The 23,229-nt window shown below is 44.5% G+C and overlaps 1 protein-coding gene across 1 annotated transcript in view; it reads right to left on the bottom strand.

The window, feature by feature from the left end:
- fras1 (Fraser extracellular matrix complex subunit 1) overlaps positions 1–23,229 on the bottom strand; it is a 275,437-nt gene that overhangs the window by 245,075 nt on the left and 7,133 nt on the right. The window contains exons 7-11 of the mRNA XM_055918404.1: positions 20,408–20,509; positions 19,689–19,880; positions 14,535–14,648; positions 13,995–14,142; positions 12,669–12,812 (exon numbers count right to left, since the gene is read on the bottom strand). Coding sequence (XP_055774379.1) covers positions 12,669–12,812; positions 13,995–14,142; positions 14,535–14,648; positions 19,689–19,880; positions 20,408–20,509 — 700 coding nt within the window. The remainder of the gene's footprint in view (positions 1–12,668; positions 12,813–13,994; positions 14,143–14,534; positions 14,649–19,688; positions 19,881–20,407; positions 20,510–23,229) is intronic.

The following is a 23,229-nucleotide window of genomic DNA, read 5'->3' as shown; positions in this document are numbered from 1 at the left end:
TTACTCCTACAGCTACAGTATGGTATTACTCCTACAGCTACAGTATGGTATTACTCCTACAGCTACAGCATGTTATTACTCCTACAGCTACAGTATGTTATTACTCCTACAGCTAGAGTATGCTATTACTCCTACAGCTACAGTATGTTATTACTCCTACAGCTAGAGTATGCTATTACTCCTACAGCTACAGTATGTTATTACTCCTACAGCTAGAGTATGCTATTACTCCTACATCTACAGTATGTTATTATTCCTACAGCTACAGTATGGTATTGATCCTACAGCTACAATATATTATTACTCCTACAGTATGTTATTACTCCTACAACTACAGTATGTTATTACTCCTACAGCTACAGTATGTTATTACTCCTGCAGTATGTTATTACTCCTACAGCTACAGTATGTTATTACTCCTACAGCTACAGTATGTTATTACTCCTGCAGTATGTTATTACTCCTGCAGCTACAGTATGTTATCACTCCTACAGCTACAGTATGTTATTACTCCTGCAGTATGTTATTACTCCTACAGCTAGAGTATGCTATTACTCCTACAGCTACAGTATGTTATTACTCCTACAGCTGCAGTATGTTATTACTCCTACAGCTACAGTATGGTATTACTCCTACAGCTGCAGTATGTTATTACTCCTACAGCTACAGTATGTTATTACTCCTACAGCTACAGTATGTTATTACTCCTACAGCTAGAGTATGCTATTACTCCTACAGCTACAGTATGTTATTACTCCTACAGCTGCAGTATGTTATTACTCCTACAGCTACAGTATGGTATTAATCCTACAGCTACAGAATGTTATTACTCCTACAGCTGCAGTATGTTATTACTCCTACAGCTAGAGTATGCTATTACACCTACAGCTACAGTATGTTATTACTCCTACAGCTACAGTATGTTATTACTCCTACAGCTACAGTATGTTATTACTCCTACAGCTACAGTATGTTATTACTCCTACAGCTAGAGTATGTTATTACTCCTACAGCTACAGTATGTTATTACTCCTACAGCTACAGTATGTTATTACTCCTACAGCTACAGTATGTTATTACTCCTACAGCTACAGTATGTTATTACTCCTACAGCTACAGTATTTTATTACTCCTACAGCTACAGCATGCTATTACTCCTACAGCTAAAGTATGGTATTACTCCTACAGCTACAGTATGGTATTACTCCTACAGCTACAGCATGTTATTACTCCTACAGCTACAGTATTTTATTACTCCTACAGCTAGAGTATGCTATTACTCCTACAGCTACAGTATGTTATTACTCCTACAGCTAGAGTATGCTATTACTCCTACAGCTACAGTATGTTATTACTCCTACAGCTAGAGTATGCTATTACTCCTACATCTACAGTATGTTATTACTCCTACAGCTACAGTATGGTATTACTCCTACAGCTACAGTATGTTATTACTCCTACAGTATATTATTACTCCTACAGTATGTTATTACTCCTACAGCTACAGTATGTTATTACTCCTACAGCTACAGTATGTTATTACTCCTGCAGTATGTTATTACTCCTGCAGCTACAGTATGTTATTACTCCTACAGCTACAGTATGGTATTACTCCTACAGCTACAGTATGGTATTACTCCTACAGCTACAGTATGTTATTACTCCTACAGCTACAGTATGGTATTACTCCTACAGCTACAGTATGTTATTACTCCTACAGCTACAGTATGGTATTACTCCTAAAACTACAGTATGTTATTACTCCTACAGCTACAGTATGGTATTACTCCTACAGCTACAGTATGTTATTACTCCTGCAGCTACAGTATGTTATTACTCCTACAGCTACAGTATGTTATTACTCCTACAGCTAGAGTATGCTATTACTCCTACAGCTACAGTATGTTATTACTCCTACAGCTGCAGTATGTTATTACTCCTACAGCTACAGTATGGTATTACTCCTACAGCTGCAGTATGTTATTACTCCTACAGCTACAGTATGTTATTACTCCTACAGCTACAGTATGTTATTACTCCTACAGCTACAGTATGTTATTACTCCTAGAGCTACAGTATGTTATTACTCCTACAGCTACAGTATGTTATTACTCCTACAGCTACAGTATGTTATTACTCCTAGAGCTACAGTATGTTATTACTCCTACAGCTACAGTATGCTATTACTCCTACAGCTACAGTATGTTATTACTCCTACAGCTGCAGTATGTTATTACTCCTACAGCTACAGTATGTTATTACTCCTACAGCTACAGTATGTTATTACTCCTACAGCTAGAGTATGCTATTACTCCTACAGCTACAGTATGTTATTACTCCTACAGCTGCAGTATGTTATTACTCCTACAGCTACAGTATGGTATTAATCCTACAGCTACAGAATGTTATTACTCCTACAGCTGCAGTATGTTATTACTCCTACAGCTAGAGTATGCTATTACACCTACAGCTACAGTATGTTATTACTCCTACAGCTAGAGTATGCTATTACTCCTACATCTACAGTATGTTATTACTCCTACAGCTACAGTATGGTATTACTCCTACAGCTACAGTATGTTATTACTCCTACAGTATGTTATTACTCCTACAGTATGTTATTACTCCTACAGCTACAGTAGGTTATTACTCCTACAGCTACAGTATGTTATTACTCCTGCAGTATGTTATTACTCCTACAGCTACAGTATGTTATTACTCCTACAGCTACAGTATGTTATTACTCCTGCAGTATGTTATTACTCCTGCAGCTACAGTATGTTATTACTCCTACAGCTACAGTATGGTATTACTCCTACAGCTACAGTATGGTATTACTCCTACAGCTACAGTATGTTATTACTCCTACAGCTACAGTATGGTATTACTCCTACAGCTACAGTATGTTATTACTCCTACAGCTACAGTATGGTATTACTCCTAAAACTACAGTATGTTATTACTCCTACAGCTACAGTATGGTATTACTCCTACAGCTACAGTATGTTATTACTCCTGCAGCTACAGTATGTTATTACTCCTACAGCTACAGTATGTTATTACTCCTACAGCTAGAGTATGCTATTACTCCTACAGCTACAGTATGTTATTACTCCTACAGCTGCAGTATGTTATTACTCCTACAGCTACAGTATGGTATTACTCCTACAGCTGCAGTATGTTATTACTCCTACAGCTACAGTATGTTATTACTCCTACAGCTACAGTATGTTATTACTCCTACAGCTACAGTATGTTATTACTCCTAGAGCTACAGTATGTTATTACTCCTACAGCTACAGTATGTTATTACTCCTACAGCTACAGTATGTTATTACTCCTAGAGCTACAGTATGTTATTACTCCTACAGCTACAGTATGCTATTACTCCTACAGCTACAGTATGTTATTACTCCTACAGCTGCAGTATGTTATTACTCCTACAGCTACAGTATGTTATTACTCCTACAGCTACAGTATGTTATTACTCCTACAGCTAGAGTATGCTATTACTCCTACAGCTACAGTATGTTATTACTCCTACAGCTGCAGTATGTTATTACTCCTACAGCTACAGTATGGTATTAATCCTACAGCTACAGAATGTTATTACTCCTACAGCTGCAGTATGTTATTACTCCTACAGCTAGAGTATGCTATTACACCTACAGCTACAGTATGTTATTACTCCTACAGCTACAGTATGTTATTACTCCTACAGCTACAGTATGTTATTACTCCTACAGCTACAGTATGTTATTACTCCTACAGCTAGAGTATGTTATTACTCCTACAGCTACAGTATGTTATTACTCCTACAGCTACAGTATGTTATTACTCCTACAGCTACAGTATGATATTACTCCTACAGCTACAGTATGTTATTACTCCTACAGCTACAGTATTTTATTACTCCTACAGCTACAGCATGCTATTACTCCTACAGCTAAAGTATGGTATTACTCCTACAGCTACAGTATGGTATTACTCCTACAGCTACAGCATGTTATTACTCCTACAGCTACAGTATTTTATTACTCCTACAGCTAGAGTATGCTATTACTCCTACAGCTACAGTATGTTATTACTCCTACAGCTAGAGTATGCTATTACTCCTACAGCTACAGTATGTTATTACTCCTACAGCTAGAGTATGCTATTACTCCTACATCTACAGTATGTTATTACTCCTACAGCTACAGTATGGTATTACTCCTACAGCTACAGTATGTTATTACTCCTACAGTATATTATTACTCCTACAGTATGTTATTACTCCTACAGCTACAGTAGGTTATTACTCCTACAGCTACAGTATGTTATTACTCCTGCAGTATGTTATTACTCCTACAGCTACAGTATGTTATTACTCCTACAGCTACAGTATGTTATTACTCCTGCAGTATGTTATTACTCCTGCAGCTACAGTATGTTATTACTCCTACAGCTACAGTATGGTATTACTCCTACAGCTACAGTATGGTATTACTCCTACAGCTACAGTATGTTATTACTCCTACAGCTACAGTATGGTATTACTCCTACAGCTACAGTATGTTATTACTCCTACAGCTACAGTATGGTATTACTCCTAAAACTACAGTATGTTATTACTCCTACAGCTACAGTATGGTATTACTCCTACAGCTACAGTATGTTATTACTCCTGCAGCTACAGTATGTTATTACTCCTACAGCTACAGTATGTTATTACTCCTACAGCTAGAGTATGCTATTATTCCTACAGCTACAGTATGTTATTACTCCTACAGCTGCAGTATGTTATTACTCCTACAGCTACAGTATGGTATTACTCCTACAGCTGCAGTATGTTATTACTCCTACAGCTACAGTATGTTATTACTCCTACAGCTACAGTATGTTATTACTCCTACAGCTACAGTATGTTATTACTCCTAGAGCTACAGTATGTTATTACTCCTACAGCTACAGTATGTTATTACTCCTACAGCTACAGTATGTTATTACTCCTAGAGCTACAGTATGTTATTACTCCTACAGCTACAGTATGCTATTACTCCTACAGCTACAGTATGTTATTACTCCTACAGCTGCAGTATGTTATTACTCCTACAGCTACAGTATGGTATTACTCCTACAGCTGCAGTATGTTATTACTCCTACAACTACAGTATGTTATTACTCCTACAGCTACAGTATGTTATTACTCCTACAGCTAGAGTATGCTATTACTCCTACAGCTACAGTATGTTATTACTCCTACAGCTGCAGTATGTTATTACTCCTACAGCTACAGTATGGTATTACTCCTACAGCTACAGTATGTTATTACTCCTACAGCTGCAGTATGTTATTACTCCTACAGCTAGAGTATGCTATTACTCCTACAGCTACAGTATGTTATTACTCCTAGAGCTGCAGTATGTTATTACTCCTACAGCTACAGTATGTTATTACTCCTACAGCTACAGTATGTTATTACTCCTACAGCTACAGTATGTTATTACTCCTACAGCTGGAGTATGCTATTACTCCTACAGCTACAGTATGTTATTACTCCTACAGCTGCAGTATGTTATTACTCCTACAGCTACAGTATGGTATTACTCCTACAGCTGCAGTATGTTATTACTCCTACAGCTACAGTATGTTATTACTCCTACAGCTACAGTATGTTATTACTCCTACAGCTAGAGTATGCTATTACTCCTACAGCTACAGTATGTTATTACTCCTACAGCTGCAGTATGTTATTACTCCTACAGCTACAGTATGGTATTACTCCTACAGCTACAGTATGTTATTACTCCTACAGCTGCAGTATGTTATTACTCCTACAGCTAGAGTATGCTATTACTCCTACAGCTACAGTATGTTATTACTCCTAGAGCTGCAGTATGTTATTACTCCTACAGCTACAGTATGTTATTACTCCTACAGCTACAGTATGTTATTACTCCTACAGCTAGAGTATGTTATTACTCCTGCAGTATGTTATTACTCCTACAGCTGCAGTATGTTATTACTCCTACAGCTGCAGTATGTTATTACTCCTACAGCTACAGTATGGTATTACTCCTACAGCTAGAGTATGTTATTACTCCTGCAGTATGTTATTTCTCCTACAGCTGCAGTATGTTATTACTCCTACAGCTGCAGTATGTTATTACTCCTACAGCTACAGTATGGTATTTCTCCTACAGCTACAGTATGTTATTACTCCTACAGCTACAGTATGTTATTACTCCTACAGCTACATTATGTTATTACTCTTACAGCTACAGTATGGTATTACTCCTACAGCTACAGTATGTTATTACTCCTACAGCTGCAGTATGTTATTACTCCTACAGCTACAGTATGGTATTACTCCTACAGCTACAGTATGTTATTACTCCTACAGCTACAGTATGGTATTACTCCTACAGCTACAGTATGTTATTATTCCTACAGCTACAGTATGGTGTTACTCCTACAGTATGTTATTACTCCTACAGCTACAGTATGGTATTACTCCTACAGCTAGAGTATGTTATTACTCCTGCAGTATGTTATTACTCCTACATCTACAGTATGTTATTACTCCTACAGCTACAGTATGTTATTACTCCTACAGCTACATTATGTTATTACTCCTACAGTATGTTATTACTCCTACAGCTACAGTATGTTATTACTCCTACAGCTACAGTATGTTATTACTCCTACAGCTACAGTATGTTATTACTCCTGCAGCTACATTATGTTATTACTCCTACAGCTACAGTATGTTATTACTCCTACAGCTACAGTATGTTATTACTCCTACATATACAGTATGTTATTACCGCTGCAGCTACAATATGGTATTACTCCCACAGCTACAGTATGTTATTACTCCTGCTGTATGTTATTACTCCCACAGTATGTTATTACCCCTGCAGTAAGTTATTACTCATACCATATGGTATTACTCCTACAGTATGGTATTACTCCTACAGTATGTTATTACTCCTGCAGTATGTTACTATTCCTACATCTACAGTATGTTATTACTCCTACAGCTACAGTATGTTATTACTCCTACAGCTACAGTATGGTATGACTCCTACAGCTACAGTATGGTATTACTCCTACAGTATGTTACTATTCCTACAGCGACTGGATGTTATTACTCCTACAGTATGTTATTACTCCTACAGCTACAGTATGTTATTACTCCTACAGCTACAGTATGTTATTACTCCTACAGCTACAGTATGGTATTACTGCTACAGTATGTTACTATTCCTACAGCGACTGGATGTTATTACTCCTACATTATGGTATTACTCCTACAGTATGGTATTACTCCTACAGTATGTTAGTACTCCTACACTATGGTATTACTCCTGCAGTATGTTATTACTCCTACAGCTACAGTATGGTATTACTCCTACAGTATGTTATTACTCCTACAGTATGTTATTACTCCTACAGTATGTTATTACCGTTACAGTATGTTATTACTCCTACAGCTACAGTATGGTATTACTCCTACAGTATGGTATTACTCCTGCAGTATGTTATTACTCCTACAGCTGCAGTATGTTATTACTCCTACAGCTACAGTATGGTATTACTCCTACAGCTACAGTATGGTATTACTCCTGCAGCTACAGTATGTTATTACTCCTACAGTATGTTATTACTCCTACAGTATGGTATTACTCATGCAGCTACAGTATGGTATTAATCCTACAGTATGTTATTACTCCTACAGTATGGTATTACTCCTGCAGCTACCGTATGTTATTACTCCTACAGTATGTTATTAACCCCTACAGCTACAGTATGTTATTACTCCTACAGTATGTTATTACTCCTACAGTATGTTATTACTCCTACAGTATGTTATTACTCCTACAGTATGTTATTACTCCTACAGTATGGTATTACTCCTACAGTATGTTATTAACCCCTACAGTATGTTATTACTCCTACAGTATGTTATTACTCCTACAGTATGTTATTAACCCCTACAGTATGGTATTACTCCTACAGTATGGTATTACTCCTACAGTATGTTATTACTCCTACAGTATGTTATTACTCCTACAGTATGGTATTACTCCTACAGTATGTTATTACTCCTACAGTATGTTATTACTCCTACAGTATGTTATTACTCCTACAGCTACAGTATGGTATTACTCCTACAGCTACAGTATGTTATTACTCCTACAGCTACAGTATGGTAGTACTCCTACAGTATGTTATTACTCCTACAGTATGTTATTACTCCTACAGTATGTTATTACTCCTACAGCTACAGTATGGTAGTACTCCTACAGCATGTTATTACTCCTACAGCTACAGTATGGTAGTACTCCTACAGCATGTTATTACTCCTACAGCATGTTATTACTCCTGCAGCTACAGTATGTTATTAACCCCTACAGTATGTTATTACCCCTACAGCTACAGTATGTTATTGACAGTTTAAGCAAATTTGTAATTTTTCCTTTCATTTTATTTTTTCTTCATTAGTCACGCTAACTCACCAAATGTGATAACTGAACTGGAAAGGTCTTAAAATGTTTACTTATTTAAGGTTTTACTGAAACAAGATTCTCTGGTCTGATGAAACAAAGATTGAACTCTTTGGCATGAATGCCAAGCGTCACGCAACCTGGCTCCATCCCTACGGTGAAGCATGGTGGTGGCAGCATCATGCTGTGGGGATGTTTTTCAGCAGTAGGGACTGGGAGACCAGTCAGGATCGAGGGAAAGACGAACGGAGCAAAGTACAGAGCGATCCTTGATGAAAACCTGCTCCAGAGCACGCAGGACCTCAGACTGCAGCGAAGGTTCACCTTCCAGCAGGACAACGACCCTAAGCTCACAGCCAGGACAACCCAGGAGTGGCTGCAGGGCAAGTCTCTGAATGTCCTTGAGTGGCCCAGGCAGAGCCCAGACTTGAACTCGATCGAACATCTCTGGAGAGACCTGAAAATAGCTGTGCAGCAACGTTCCCCATCCAACTTGACAGAGCTTTAGAGAATCTGCAGATAATAATGGGAGAAACTCCTCAAATACAGGTGTGCCAAGCTTGTAGCGTCATATCCAAGAAGACTTGAGGCTGTAATGGCTGCTAAAGGTGCTTCAACAAAGCACTGAGTGAAGAGTCTGAATACTTATGTAAATTTGATATATATATATATCTTTTTACGTTTACAAAAAACTCTAAAAACCTGTTTTTGCTTTGTCATTATGGGGTATTGTGTGTAGATTGAAGAGAAAAAACAACTATTTAATCAATTTTAGAATAAGGCTGTAACGTTAAAAAAAAGTCAAGGGGTCTGAATACTTTACGAGTAGTACACTTTAAGAACATCGAAATTCGACATACGAGCTTGTCTGACCACCACGCCTACTACTACCCATTTACACATTTCAGAGTCTCTTAAAAGAGCCACAAGATGGCGTTTTAACGTTTCATTACTACAAAATCCTACACTCTGTGATCAATTCGAAATTGAACTAAATTAATTCATATTGATCAATTGAAATTCAGTCGATGACCCCCGGATTCTATGGGACACCACGAAAGTTTTTAATTAAAAAAATAATGCATCTGGGTTGAATAAATCACAATTAAAGTAAATATCAGAATTGTAAATGTTGTCTAACAGCGTTAGAGTGTTCTCAACAAAAAAACTGTTTTCAGACCAGGAAGATATTCTTTCCAAAGTCAACATAAAACGTAATTTATGGATAAGACAAAAGATCAGAATTGGCCATCCATTGAGTTGGACTGAACCATTCATTCCATGGTAATCATTCCAGTTGATCACTGACCACCAAGCTAGACAGTAATAATCAATTAGCTGACATAGAAAACAATTGAATCTGAAACCAAATTAATCAATAAAATATTCTCCCGCTTCTATAAAGAACTTTACTCCTCTGATTGTAAATCCAAACCAAGCCAGACTAAGTCCTTTCTAAAATAATGAAGAAGTCCTCTTCTCTCAACAGAGGAAGCCGCCTCGGTAGGAGGCCAAATATCTCTAAATTAAGCCCGAATAAATTCAGCCCAAATCTCTCTGTCACGGTCGTCAAAAGAAGTGGACCAAAGTGCAGCGTGGTGAGCGTACATATTCCTTTCATTTTTAGAAAATGTCGCCAACAAAACAAGAAACGAAAGAAACAACCGTGAAGCTTACAGGGCATAAGTGCCACCAACAAAAGTCAACTAGCCACACTGAACGGAGGGAAAAAGGGCTACCTAAGTATGATTCCCAATCAGAGACAACGATAGACAGCTGTCCCTGATTGAGAACCATGCCAAAACATAGAAATAAAGAAACATAGAAAACAAAGCATAGAATGCCCACCCCAAATCACACCCTGACCAAACCAACTAGAGACATTAAAAGGCTCTCTAAGGTCAGGGCGTGACACTCTCTCAAATTTTGGACTCCATTAGTTCCACTATTGCTCGAAATGATTAACACAGCTGTTCACAAAGGTTCATTTAGGAGAGATGTGAATACAGCACTAATTCTGCTTTTATAAGAACAAGGTAAGGATGCCACTGTGTTCTCACCAAGTGGTTTAGACATGATTCTTCCCCTATTTTTGAATTAAAAAAAATATAAAACTGTTTTCCAAAATGTTGTCGTCCCATCTCTCGATCACATGGACCAAAACGTTTATCTTCTGAAAACCTCCGTCCACTATTACATATATTACATTTACATTTTAGTCATTTAGCAGACGCTCTTATCCAGAGCGACTTACAGTAGAGTGCATACATTTTATTACATTTACATACTGAGACAAGGATATCCCTACCGGCCAAACCCTCCCTAACCCGGACGACGCTATGCCAATTGTGCGTCGCCCCACGGACCTCCCGGTTGCGGCCGGCTGCGACAGAGCCTGGGCGCGAACCCAGAGACTCTGGTGGCGCAGCTAGCACTGCGATGCAGTGCCCTAGACCACTGCGTCACCCGGGAGGCCATATCTTAAATACTTCATCAGAAACAACAGCTCTTAGGGCTGCTTTATCTCTTGATGTAGAAAATGATTTTGATCAACTAGAATGGTCATATCTCTGGTTTGAACATATGGGAATTGGCTCCAATTTCATTCATATGATTAAAATCCTATATGCCAATCCTTCATAACAGGCAATATCTGCTCTGCTCTGTTCAGAGCCACTTGAAGCAGCAGACACGGTGATACGATTTGTCCTTTGCTATTTTTACTATCCATGGAACTCCTTGGGGGCAATTTGTCAATCGAAGGAAATAACACCAATTTCCCTTAAATCTACTGATGTTTACAATATATCTACAATATTTTACTATATCTAGACAATGTATCTCAATCAATCCCCAAACACATTAAAGATTATAGATAAATTCAGTTTAATCTCAAATCATAAGATGAAATCAAACCAAATCAGCCCTACTTCCTATCAAGACCCTAATGGAGGACTCCGTCTCTAGTTATGGAATCATAATTGTTTCCCATTTTGAAATATTTGGGAGTAGATAACTAACTTAGATAACTAAAACAACTAACTAACTAACTAACTAACTAAAAAAACTATGCCGTTAACTGTAAGAGAATGCTCAAATCAATCCTTCCGACATCAGTGGATGAACAAACATACCAGCTGTTTTAACTATCAGAATATCTATTGTCAAAAATAATATATTGTTTTAACTATCAGAATATCTATTGTCAAAAATAATATATTGTTTTAACTATCAGAATATCTATTGTCAAAAGGAATATATTGTTTTAACTATCAGAATATCTATTGTCAAAAATAATATATTGTTTTAACTATCAGAATATCTATTGTCAAAAATAATATATTGTTTTAACTATCAGAAAATCTATTGTCAAAAATAATATATTGCCACGGCTGAATTTCTGTAGTTCAATTCTTCCCATTTTCTTATTTTTATTTAACCCTTATTTTACCAGGTAAATTGACTGAGAACACATTCTCATTTTCAGCAACGACCTGAGGAATAGTTACAGGGGAGAGGAGGGGGGATGAATGAGCCAATTGGAAGCTGGGGATGATTAGGTGGCCATGGTAGTATGAGGATAGGAATAGGATGGGAGGTTGGTGGAATGGGATGTTGGGCTGGGAGGTTGGGAGATGGGAGGTTGGGAGATGGGAGGTTGGGGAGATGGGAGGTTGGGGTGATGGGAGGTTGGGAGATGGGAGGTTGGGAGATGGGAGGTTGGGGTGATGGGAGGTTGGGAGATGGGAGATGGGAGGTTGGGGTGATGGGAGGTTGGGAGATGGGAGGTTGGGAGATGGGAGGTTGGGAGATGGGAGGTTGGGGTGATGGGAGGTTGGGAGATGGGAGGTTGGGGTGATGGGAGGTTGGGAGATGGGAGGTTGGGGTGATGGGAGGTTGGGAGATGGGAGGTTGGGGGTGGAGGCTCACTTCTTTCTGGTTATTTGCTTTTACATGTTGTTTTACTCTGTAATATGATCACAACTTTAAAACGTTTTTCTTTTTTGAGTGGCAGCCCACAGGTTAAGGAGTGTGTGTGTGTGTGTGTGTGTGTGTGTGTGTGTGTGTGTGTGTGTGTGTGTGTGTGTGTGTGTGTGTGTGTGTGTGTGTGTGTGTGTGTGTGTGTGTGTGTGCGCGTGCGAGTTGGGCTAATAAATGTGTCATACAGTACTTTACCTGCACACACTTTTCCATCGGCATAGTAACCGCGAGGACAGGTGGACTCACAGCGTCCGTCCAGCAGCAGAGAGTTAGAGTCCTTACAGCTCTCACAGTGGTCAGGGGTCCCCGAGCAAGACAGGCAGTCCCTCTGGCACTGGACTGTTACACACACACACATGGATACGCATGTACACACACACAAAGACGCACGCACACAGACAGAGACAGAGAGAGAGACAGAGACAGAGACAGAGAGAGAGACAGAGACAGAGACAGAGACAGAGAGACAGCGAGAGAGAGAGAGAGAGACAGAGAGCGACAGAGAGAGAGACAGTGAGAGAGAGTGAGAGAGAGAGAGAGAGAGAGAGAGAGAGAGAGAGAGAGAGAGAGACAGAGAGAGAGACAGAGACAGAGAGACAGAGAGAGAGAGAGAGAGAGAGAGAGAGAGAGAGAGAGAGAGAGAGAGAGAGAGAGAGAGAGACAGAGAGAGAGAGAGAGAGACAGAGAGAGAGAGAGAGAGAGAGAGACAGAGAGAGAGAGAGAGACAGAGAGAGAGAGAGAGACAGAGAGAGAGAGAGAGAGAGAGAGAGAGAGATATTGAAATGCTGAGTGTGTTTTTATTTAGATTATTGAGAGTCTTATTGGCCGCCAGTGTCTGTCTGATTATCTTATTGGCTGCCAGTGTCTGTCTGATTATCTTATTGGCTGCCAGTGTCTGTCTGATTATCTTATTGGCTGCCAGTGTCTGTCTGATTACCTTATTGGCCGCCAGTGTCTGAATACATGTGACCTATTCCTTACTTTGTTGAGAATAGAACGGGCCAGTATTTAACTAGAGCCAGACTCCATTTCATAAACAGACACTGAACACTACTTAACAATATAACGCTAGTTAGCATCAGCATTAGATATAAACTACCTCTACGTTCCTTCATACTGGACACAGAGACATGCACATGGTTTCCAGGAGTTCATCTGACTCTGGGGAAATACATAACGGGCCTCATTGCCAAAATCTCAAAATATCCCTTTAAGGGATAGGTTTAGGGTTTTGGGGTTAGGGTTAGAGTTTAGGGTTTTGGGTGTTAAGGTTAGGGTTAGGGATAGGGGTTTTGGGGTTAGGGGTAGGGTTAAGGTTAGGGTTTAGGGTTCAGGGTTTTGGGGTTAGGGTTTATGGTTTAGGGTTCAGGGTTTTGGGGTTAGGGTTTAGGGTTCAGGGTTTTGGGGTTAGGGTTTAGGGTTCAGGGTTTTGGGGTTAGGGTTAAGGGTTTTTGGGTTAAGGTTATGGTTTTGGGGTTAGGGTTCTGGTTAGGGTGTGTGTGTGTGTTGTGCCACTCTTACCCTGTTTACACTCAGGGCAGCAGGTTCCCTGGTGGGGTACAGCCAGGGTCCCCAGGGGGCAGGTGGGACAGGACATCAAGTAACAGGTCACCCTGCCTTCACGACACTCACATTCCCTACAGGGGCCCTCACTCCATCTCTCCTGGTTCTATAGGGAGAAGGAGAGAAGAAGAAGGAAGGGGGAAGGGTGGTGAGGGGGAGAGAGGGGAGAGAGGGGAAGAGAAAGAGATAGAAAGGGAGGGAGGGAGGGAGAGAGAGAGACAGAGAGAGAGAGAGAACAGAGAGACAGAGAGACAGAGCAGACAGAGAGACAGAGAGACAGAGAGACAGAGAGACAGAGAGACAGAGCGTGGGGTGGAGAGGGGAGAGAGAGAGAAAGAGAAAGGGTGAGACAGAGACATATAAAGGGAGAGACAGAGACAGATAAAGGGGAGAAGACAACTATTTTTATGAGATTTGAATGATACACTGAAACTATTGGCACTTTGCGGAGATTTCAAAGACCTTGATCGGTTAACCAAGTGATATGGTATACATTACCACCAGTGGTCTCTGAGGTTTCCCTGAGGACTGATCAGGGTTTGGGTAGACACAGGTCTTCAAGGACTGACACTCAGGACAACACTTCCCTGGTAGGTGAACCATCTCTGAACCCTGTTAGGAAGAGACCACATGAGTGTTTGTGCTCCATCTGTCTGTCTCTCCCTCTCTGCCTGCTCCATCTGTCTGCCTCTCCTTCTCCCTCTCTGCCTGCTCCATCTCTCTGTCTCTCCCTCTCTTCCCTCTCTGCCTGCTCCATCTGTCTGTCTCTCCCTCTCTCTCTACCTGCTCCATCTATCTGTCTCTCCCTCTCTGCCTGCTCCATCTGTCTGTCTCTCCCTCTCTTCCCTCTACCTACTCCATCTGTCTGTCTCTCCTTCTCCCTCTCTGCCTGCTCCACCTGTCTGTCTCTCCCTCTCTTCCCTCTCTGCCTGCTCCATCTGTCTGTCTCTCCCTCTCTCTCTACCTGCTCCATCTATCTGTCTCTCCCTCTCTGCCTGCTCCATCTGTCTGTCTCTCCCTCTCTTCCCTCTACCTACTCCATCTGTCTGTCTCTCCTTCTCCCTCTCTGCCTGCTCCATCTGTATCTCTCCTTCTCCCTCTCTGCCTGCTCCATCTCTCTGTCTCTCCCTCTCTTCCCTCTACCTGCGCTATCTGTCTGTCTCTCCCTCTCTCTCTACCTGCTCCATCTATCTGTCTCTCCCTCTCTTCCCTCTCTGCCTGCTCCATCTGTCTGTCTCTCCCTCTCTCTCTACCTGCTCCATCTATCTGTCTCTCCCTCTCTGCCTGCTCCATCTGTCTGTCTCTCCCTCTCTTCCCTCTACCTACTCCATCTGTCTGTCTCTCCTTCTCCCTCTCTGCCTGCTCCACCTGTCTGTCTCTCCCTCTCTTCCCTCTCTGCCTGCTCCATCTGTCTGTCTCTCCCTCTCTCTCTACCTGCTCCATCTATCTGTCTCTCCCTCTCTGCCTGCTCCATCTGTCTGTCTCTCCCTCTCTTCCCTCTACCTACTCCATCTGTCTGTCTCTCCTTCTCCCTCTCTGCCTGCTCCACCTGTCTGTCTCTCCCTCTCTTCCCTCTACCTGCTCTATCTGTCTGTCTCTCCCTCTCTTCCCTCTACATGCTCTATCTGTCTGTCTCTCCTTCTCCCTCTCTTCCTGCTCCATCTGTCTGTCTCTCCCTCTCTTCCCTCTACCTGCTCCATCTGTCTGTCTCTCCTTCTCCCTCTCTGCCTGCTCCATCTGTCTGTCTCTCCCTCTCTTCCCTCTACCTGCTCCATCTATCTGTCTCTCCTTCTCCCTCTCTGCCTGCTCCATCTGTCTGTCTCTCCTTCTCCCTCTCTTCCTGCTCCATCGGTCTCCCTCTCCTTCTCCCTCTCTGCCTGCTCCATCTGTCTGTCTCTCCCTCTCTTCCCTCTCTGCCTGCTCCATCTGTCTGTCTCTCCCTCTCTTCCCTCTCTGCCTGCTCCATCTGTCTGTCTCTCCCTCTCTTCCCTCTACCTGCTCCATCTGTCTGTCTCTCCTTCTCCCTCTCTGACTGCTACATATGTCTGTCTCTCCCTCTCTTCCCTCTACCTGCTCTATCTGTCTGTCTCTCCTTCTCCCTCTCTGACTGCTCCATCTGTCTGTCTCTCCTTCTCCCTCTCTGCCTGCTCCATCTGTCTGTCTCTCCCTCTCTTCCCTCTACCTGCTCTATCTGTCTGTCTCTCCTTCTCCCTCTCTTCCTGCTCCATCGGTCTCCCTCTCTGCCTGCTCCATCTGTCTGTCTCTCCCTCTCTTCCCTCTCTGCCTGCTCCATCTGTCTGTCTCTCCCTCTCTTCCCTCTCTGCCTGCTCCATCTGTCTGTCTCTCCTTCTCCCTCTCTACCTGCTCCATCTGTCTGTCTCTCCCTCTCTTCCCTCTACCTGCTCTATCTGTCTGTCTCTCCTTCTCCCTCTCCTCCTGCTCCATCGGTCTCCCTCTCTGCCTGCTCCATCTGTCTGTCTCTCCCTCTCTTCCCTCTCTGCCTGCTCCATCTGTCTGTCTCTCCCTCTCTTCCCTCTCTGCCTGCTCCATCTGTCTGTCTCTCCCTCTCTTCCCTCTCTGCCTGCTCCATCTGTCTGTCTCTCCTTCTCCCTCTCTACCTGCTCCATCTGTCTGTCTCTCCCTCTCTTCCCTCTACCTGCTCTATCTGTCTGTCTCTCCTTCTCCCTCTCCTCCTGCTCCATCGGTCTCCCTCTCTGCCTGCTCCATCTGTCTGTCTCTCCCTCTCTTCCCTCTCTGCCTGCTCCATCTGTCTGTCTCTCCCTCTCTTCCCTCTCTGCCTGCTCCATCTGTCTGTCTCTCCCTCTCTTCCCTCTCTGCCTGCTCCATCTGTCTGTCTCTCCTTCTCCCTCTCTACCTGCTCCATCTGTCTGTCTCTCCTTCTCCCTCTCTGCCTGCTCCATCTGTCTGTCTCTCCTTCTCCCTCTCTACCTGCTCCATCTGTCTGTCTCTCCCTCTCTGCCTGCTCCATCTGTCTGTCTCTCCTTCTCCCTCTCTGCCTGCTCCATCTGTCTGTCTCTCCTTCTCCCTCTCGGCCTGCTCCATCTGTCTGTCTCTCCTTCTCCCTCTCTGCCTGCTCCATCTGTCTGTCTCTCCTTCTCCCTCTCTACCTGCTCCATCTGTCTGTCTCTCCCTCTCTGCCTGCTCCATCTGTCTGTCTCTCCCTCTCTGCCTGCTCCATCTGTCTGTCTCTCCTTCTCCCTCTCTTCCTGCTCCATCTGTCTGTCTCTCCTTCTCCCTCTGCCTGCTCCATCTGTCTGTCTCTCCTTCTCTTCACTCTACCTGCTCCATCTGTCTGTCTCACCCTCTCTTCCCTCTACCTGCTCCATCTGTCTGTCTCTCCTTCTCCCTCTCTGCCTGCTCCATCTGTCTGTCTCTCCTTCTCTTCCCTCTATCTGCTCCATCTGTCTGTCTCTCCTTCTCTCCCTCCACCTCTTCTTATTCTCTCTCTCCCTCCCTCTTTCCTTCAGTCCAAACTAATCTATCCTTAGTCTATATAGTCAGCTACCCATCAATAGAAAGATGCCATTTACATTCATGGGGAAAATCCCTGTCTACGTTCCAAATGGCAACCTGCCCCCTACATAGTGCACTACTTTATACCCGAGCCAAGTAGTGCACTATGTAGGGAATAGGGTTCCTTTTGGAACGCACACCCTGTTTGTTTCTGTTATAGGACCTTGGTTGATTGCTATTGCCATGGTTGGATGGAACTAGAGGCAAAGAACCAGGGCACTAATATAATTTACGTTTAAACTACCAGGAACGTTCAGCTTTCATATAAAAATAGTTAACAACCAATTGAATGTAAGTCTTGTTGAAAGAATTGCTATTATTCTGATGATGTCGCTGTGTGTGAAACAGTCCACGTTAAAAGCCATATAGTCTGCCATTCTTTCAAGTCATTTACTGTTCATTAAATCGTGAAAGTATCTCCTTTGAAGCAGAACAAGCAGATGGTTATTCTGTTTTCAGATCCACATGTGTAACTTCTCCAGGCATCTCTATTCACGCTGTGTGACCTTGGCCAATCTGATCTGGAGTCAGGCCAATCTGATCTGGAGTCAGGCCAATCTGATCTGGAGTCAGGCCAATCTGATCTGGAGTCAGGCCAATCTGATCTGGAGTCAGGCCAATCTGATCTGGAGTCAGGCCAATCTGATCTGGAGTCAAGCCAATCTGATCTGGAGTCAGGCCAATCTGATCTGGGGTCAGGCCAATCTGATCTGGAGTCAGGCCAATCTGATCTGGAGTCAGGCCAATCTGATCTGGAGTCAGGCCAATCTGATCTGGAGTCAAGCCAATCTGATCTGGAGTCAGGCCAATCTGATCTGGAGTCAGGCCAATCTGATCTGGAGTCAGGCCAATCTGATCTGGAGTCAGGCCAATCTGATCTGGAGTCAGGCCAATCTGATCTGGGGTCAGGCCAATCTGATCTGGAGTCAGTCCAATCTGATCTGGAGTCAGGCCAATCTGATCTGGAGTCAGGCCAATCTGATCTGGAGTCAGGCCAATCTGATCTGGAGTCAGGCCAATCTGATCTGGGGTCAGGCCAATCTGATCTGGAGTCAGGCCAATCTGATCTGGAGTCAGGCCAACGATGCTGCTTTTCCTTTAATGAATACTTAACAGGCTGCTTACTACATTCCTACAATGATTAATGATGATTAATACCACGTGGAAAGAATAACAAAGTCATTTTATTTCTGTTTAACTTTAATGTCTGATTAGAAAAGTTGTTTTAAAAAAAAAAACGTGACTCTTACAGTGTGAAAATAATCAAAATGTGTGTTTATGTGTTTACAGATGCACTATGCAGAAATCGTTCCGCCATTTCCTGGTTGAGAAAATACTAATAGTTTGCGCCCTAATTTCAGTTCATGTGACAAAACAAGCAAAGTGCAGTGTAGAGAATCGTTGTACCATCTAAACCGCTGAGAAATATATTTTCCCATAACCAAAAAAATATTGTATTTTCAGCTGTTTTGAAGCCGATGTACAAAAACCACAAGTAAATAGATGCAAAAACTAAACTTAAGAACGGGAAACATAGAAATAACACACATAGAACAGATCTGACGCTTCTTAGAACTTGCTTTCAATGAGAAAAACAGATCTACGATTTTAACTGACATTTCTATGTGAATTTGGTCGGGATCGCCCCCCCTCCAAAAAAAACGAGCTATTTATTGCGGCTTTAACTTGAAAGACTGACAAGGTAGAAAAAGTGGTTCATGTTTATTCCACATTTATTTATCATAACCCTTTTCATTCCACTGAAATGGATCTTACGGGTCTTATGGAATCAAGCTTTTAAAGCTTTTAAGTCAGAACATTTAATAAAATACTCTATAGATTAAAATTCACTGTATTTCAAGCCTGTGTTTGTACTTCTTTTGCCCCCCCCCCTATAAAACTCCTGCCACAGACTCTTGTACGGTTCTGTATGTAGGCCAAGCGATCTACTGATCTAGTAAATAATGTCTTGTAATGAAGGGAGATATCCATGATGAATTCTCTATGTTACATCCTGGTTTTATATGTTTATTTATTCAAAAACAACAACAACAAAAAGGCAGCCAGTAGGATGCAGATAAAACATTAGATGTTCTATTTATTTTCCGTGGGGTTTACCGTCGGGCATTCTATTCGAGCACACTGGGCTATCTGGCAGAGGACCTGTCCCCTATCGCAGGTGCAGAACTCGCAGCCGGTGTCGTTCCACATGTCACCGTGGTAACGCACTGTAAGCTCGTACAGACAGCTTCCTTTGGCGGCGACACACTCGTCACAACACTGCCCCGCCCTCTTTACCTTGGTCTGGCCCTGCAAGGGATCATGGGAAGGGTATTGGTCGGAAACCCTTTATAATAACATTCACGAATAAGCAATAATACAATTAATTATGAATAGTGTACATCAGGGTTCCTCAATTTGGCTCACGGGTGATTTTATTTGGCCCCAAAAAAATCCATTGTTGGACATAAAAGAGTGTAAAAACACCAGGAAATCAGCTCCAAGGGATTTTAATTTAGGAAATGTGTCCCCAAGTATTCCCACACAAGACACATGTGACCGTATACAAATGTAAACAAGGTTTAAAATTATGTTTTAGTCAAACATTATATCTGTTGGGGCTTCTTGTGGTCAATTTGAAGTCTACTAATGATTTGTAATTATGTTCCGGCCCCCCTGTCCATCCGCTCAAGAAAAGATCAGCCCTGAGGTTGAATCTAGTTGATGATCCCAGGTGTTCATGTTATTAATATACGTGACAGACAGACAGACAGACAGACAGACAGACAGACAGACAGACAGACAGAAACATCCATAGACTCTTTATGTGTACTGACCTTCTCACAGGTCCCGGATGGACAGGTGTGTGTGTGACAGCGAGACTGGCCCCGATCACACACACACCTGGTGCAGCCGCTCTTCTGCCACTGCTCACCATGCTGCAGACACACACACACACACACACACACACACACACACACACACACACACACACACACACACACACACACACACACACACACACACACACACACACGCACACACACACACACACACACACACACACACACACACACACACACACACACACACACACACACACACCCACATAGCTTTCCCTTACACAACACTGTGTAAGTACAACGACTACCACAGTGGCAGAGTGAACCTGTTTCCTCCATTCACTACATGACATGAACAATACAGAGAGACAGAGAAGGGTTATATCTCAGTGCAACCTACAGTGGGGAGTGGACAGTGGGCAGTGGGCAGTGGGGATTGGGCAGTGGGCAGTGGGCAGTGGGCAGTGGACAGTGGGCAGTGGGCAGTGGACAGTGGGCAGTGGGCAGTTGACAGTGGGCAGTGGGCAGTGGGCAGTGGGCAGTGGACAGTGGACAGTGGGCAGTGGGCAGTTGACAGTGGGCAGTGGGCAGTGGGCAGTGGGCAGTGGACAGTGGGCAGTGGGCAGTGGACAGTGGGCAGTGGGCAGTTGACAGTGGGCAGTGGGCAGTGGGCAGTGGGCAGTGGACAGTGGGCAGTGGGGATTGGGCAGTGGACAGTGGGCAGTAGATGTTGGGCAGTGGGGATTGGGCAGTGGACAGTGGACAGTAGATGTTGGGCAGTGGGCAGTGGGCAGTGGACAGTGGACAGTGGGCAGTGGGCAGTGGGCAGTGGACAGTGGGCAGTGGGCAGTGGGCAGTGGGCAGTGGACAGTGGGCAGTGGACGGTGGGCAGTGGACAGTGGGCAGTGGACAGTGGGCAGTGGGCAGTGGGCAGTGGACAGTGGGCAGTGGACAGTGGACAGTGGACAGTGGACAGTGGGCAGTGGGCAGTGGGCAGTGGACAGTGGGCAGTGGGCAGTTGACAGTGGGCAGTGGGCAGTGGACAGTGGGCAGTAGATGTTGGGCAGTGGGGAGTGGGCAGTGGACAGTGGGCAGTGGGCAGTGGGCAGTGGGCAGTGGGAAGTGGGCAGTGGACAGTGGGCAGTGGACAGTGGGCAGTGGACAGTGGGGAGTGGGCAGTGGACAGTGGACAGTGGACAGTGGGCAGTGGGCAGTGGACAGTGGGCAGTGGGCAGTTGACAGTGGGCAGTGGGCAGTGGGGAGTGGGCAGTGGGCAGTGGGCAGTGGGCAGTGGACAGTGGGCAGTGGACAGTGGACAGTGGGCAGTGGAGAGTGGACAGTGGACGTTGGGCAGTAGATGTTGGACAGTGGGCAGTGGGCAGTAGACAGTGGGCAGTGGGCAGTTGACAGTGGGCAGTGGGCAGTGGGGAGTGGGCAGTGGGCAGTGGGCAGTGGGCAGTGGACAGTGGGCAGTGGACAGTGGACAGTGGGCAGTGGAGAGTGGACAGTGGACGTTGGGCAGTAGATGTTGGGCAGTGGGCAGTGGGCAGTAGGCAGTGGACGTTGGGCAGTAGATGTTGGACAGTGGGCAGTGGGCAGTGGACAGTTGACAGTGGGCAGTGGGCAGTGGGGAGTGGGCAGTGGGCAGTGGGCAGTGGGCAGTGGACAGTGGGCAGTGGACAGTGGACAGTGGGCAGTGGAGAGTGGACAGTGGACGTTGGGCAGTAGATGTTGGGCAGTGGGCAGTGGGCAGTAGGCAGTGGACGTTGGGTAGTAGATGTTGGACAGTGGGCAGTGGGCAGTGGACAGTGGATGTTGGGCAGTGGACAGTGGACAGTGGACAGTGGGCAGTGGACAGTGGTTAGTGGGCAGTGGGCAGTGGACAGTGGGCAGTGGAGAGTGGACAGTGGAAGTTGGGCAGTAGATGTTGGGCAGTGGGTAGTGGGCAGTGGACAGTGAGCAGTGGATGTTGGGCAGTGGACAGTGGGCAGTGGGCAGTGGGCAGTGGATGTTGGGCAGTGGACAGTGGACAGTGGGCAGTGGGCAGTGGGCAGTGGATGTTGGGCAGTGGACAGTGGACAGTGCGCAGTGGGCAGTGGACAGTGGGCAGTGGGCAGTGGAGAGTGGACAGTGGAAGTTGGGCAGTAGATGTTGGGCAGTGGGTAGTGGGCAGTGGACAGTGAGCAGTGGATGTTGGGCAGTGGGCAGTGGACAGTGGGCAGTGGACAGTGGGCAGTGGATATTGGGCAGTGGACAGAGGGCAGTGGACAGTGGACGTTGAGCAGTGGACAGTGGGCAGTGGACAGTGGGCAGTGGATGTTGGGCAGTGGGCAGTGGACAGTGGGCAGTGGACAGTGGGCAGTGGATATTGGGCAGTGGACAGAGGGCAGTGGACAGTGGACGTTGAGCAGTGGACAGTGGGCAGTGGACAGTGGGCAGTGGACAGTGGGCAGTGGGCAGTGGACAGTGGGCAGTGGGCAGTGGAGAGTGGACAGTGGAAGTTGGGCAGTAGATGTTGGGCAGTGGGTAGTGGGCAGTGGGCAAGTGGGCAGTGGGCAAGTGGGCAGTGGGCAAGTGGGCAGTGGGCAGTGGGAAGCAGGCAGTGGACAGCGGGCAGTGGACAGTGGGCAGTTGGCAGTGTGCAGTGGGCAGTGGACAGTGGCCAGTGGGCAGTGGGCAGTGGGCAGTGGACAGTGGACGTTGGGCAGTGGACAGTGGGCAGTGGACAGTGGGCAGTGGGCAAGTGGGCAGTGGGCAAGTGGGCAGTGGGCAGTGGACAGTGGGAAGCAGGCAGTGGACAGCGGGCAGTGGACAGT

The sequence above is a fragment of the Salvelinus fontinalis genome, chromosome 4, assembly GCF_029448725.1.
Source record: "Salvelinus fontinalis isolate EN_2023a chromosome 4, ASM2944872v1, whole genome shotgun sequence".
In the NCBI taxonomy this organism is placed as follows: Eukaryota; Metazoa; Chordata; class Actinopteri; order Salmoniformes; family Salmonidae; genus Salvelinus; species Salvelinus fontinalis.
This window is presented reverse-complemented; position numbering and strand designations above follow the sequence as displayed.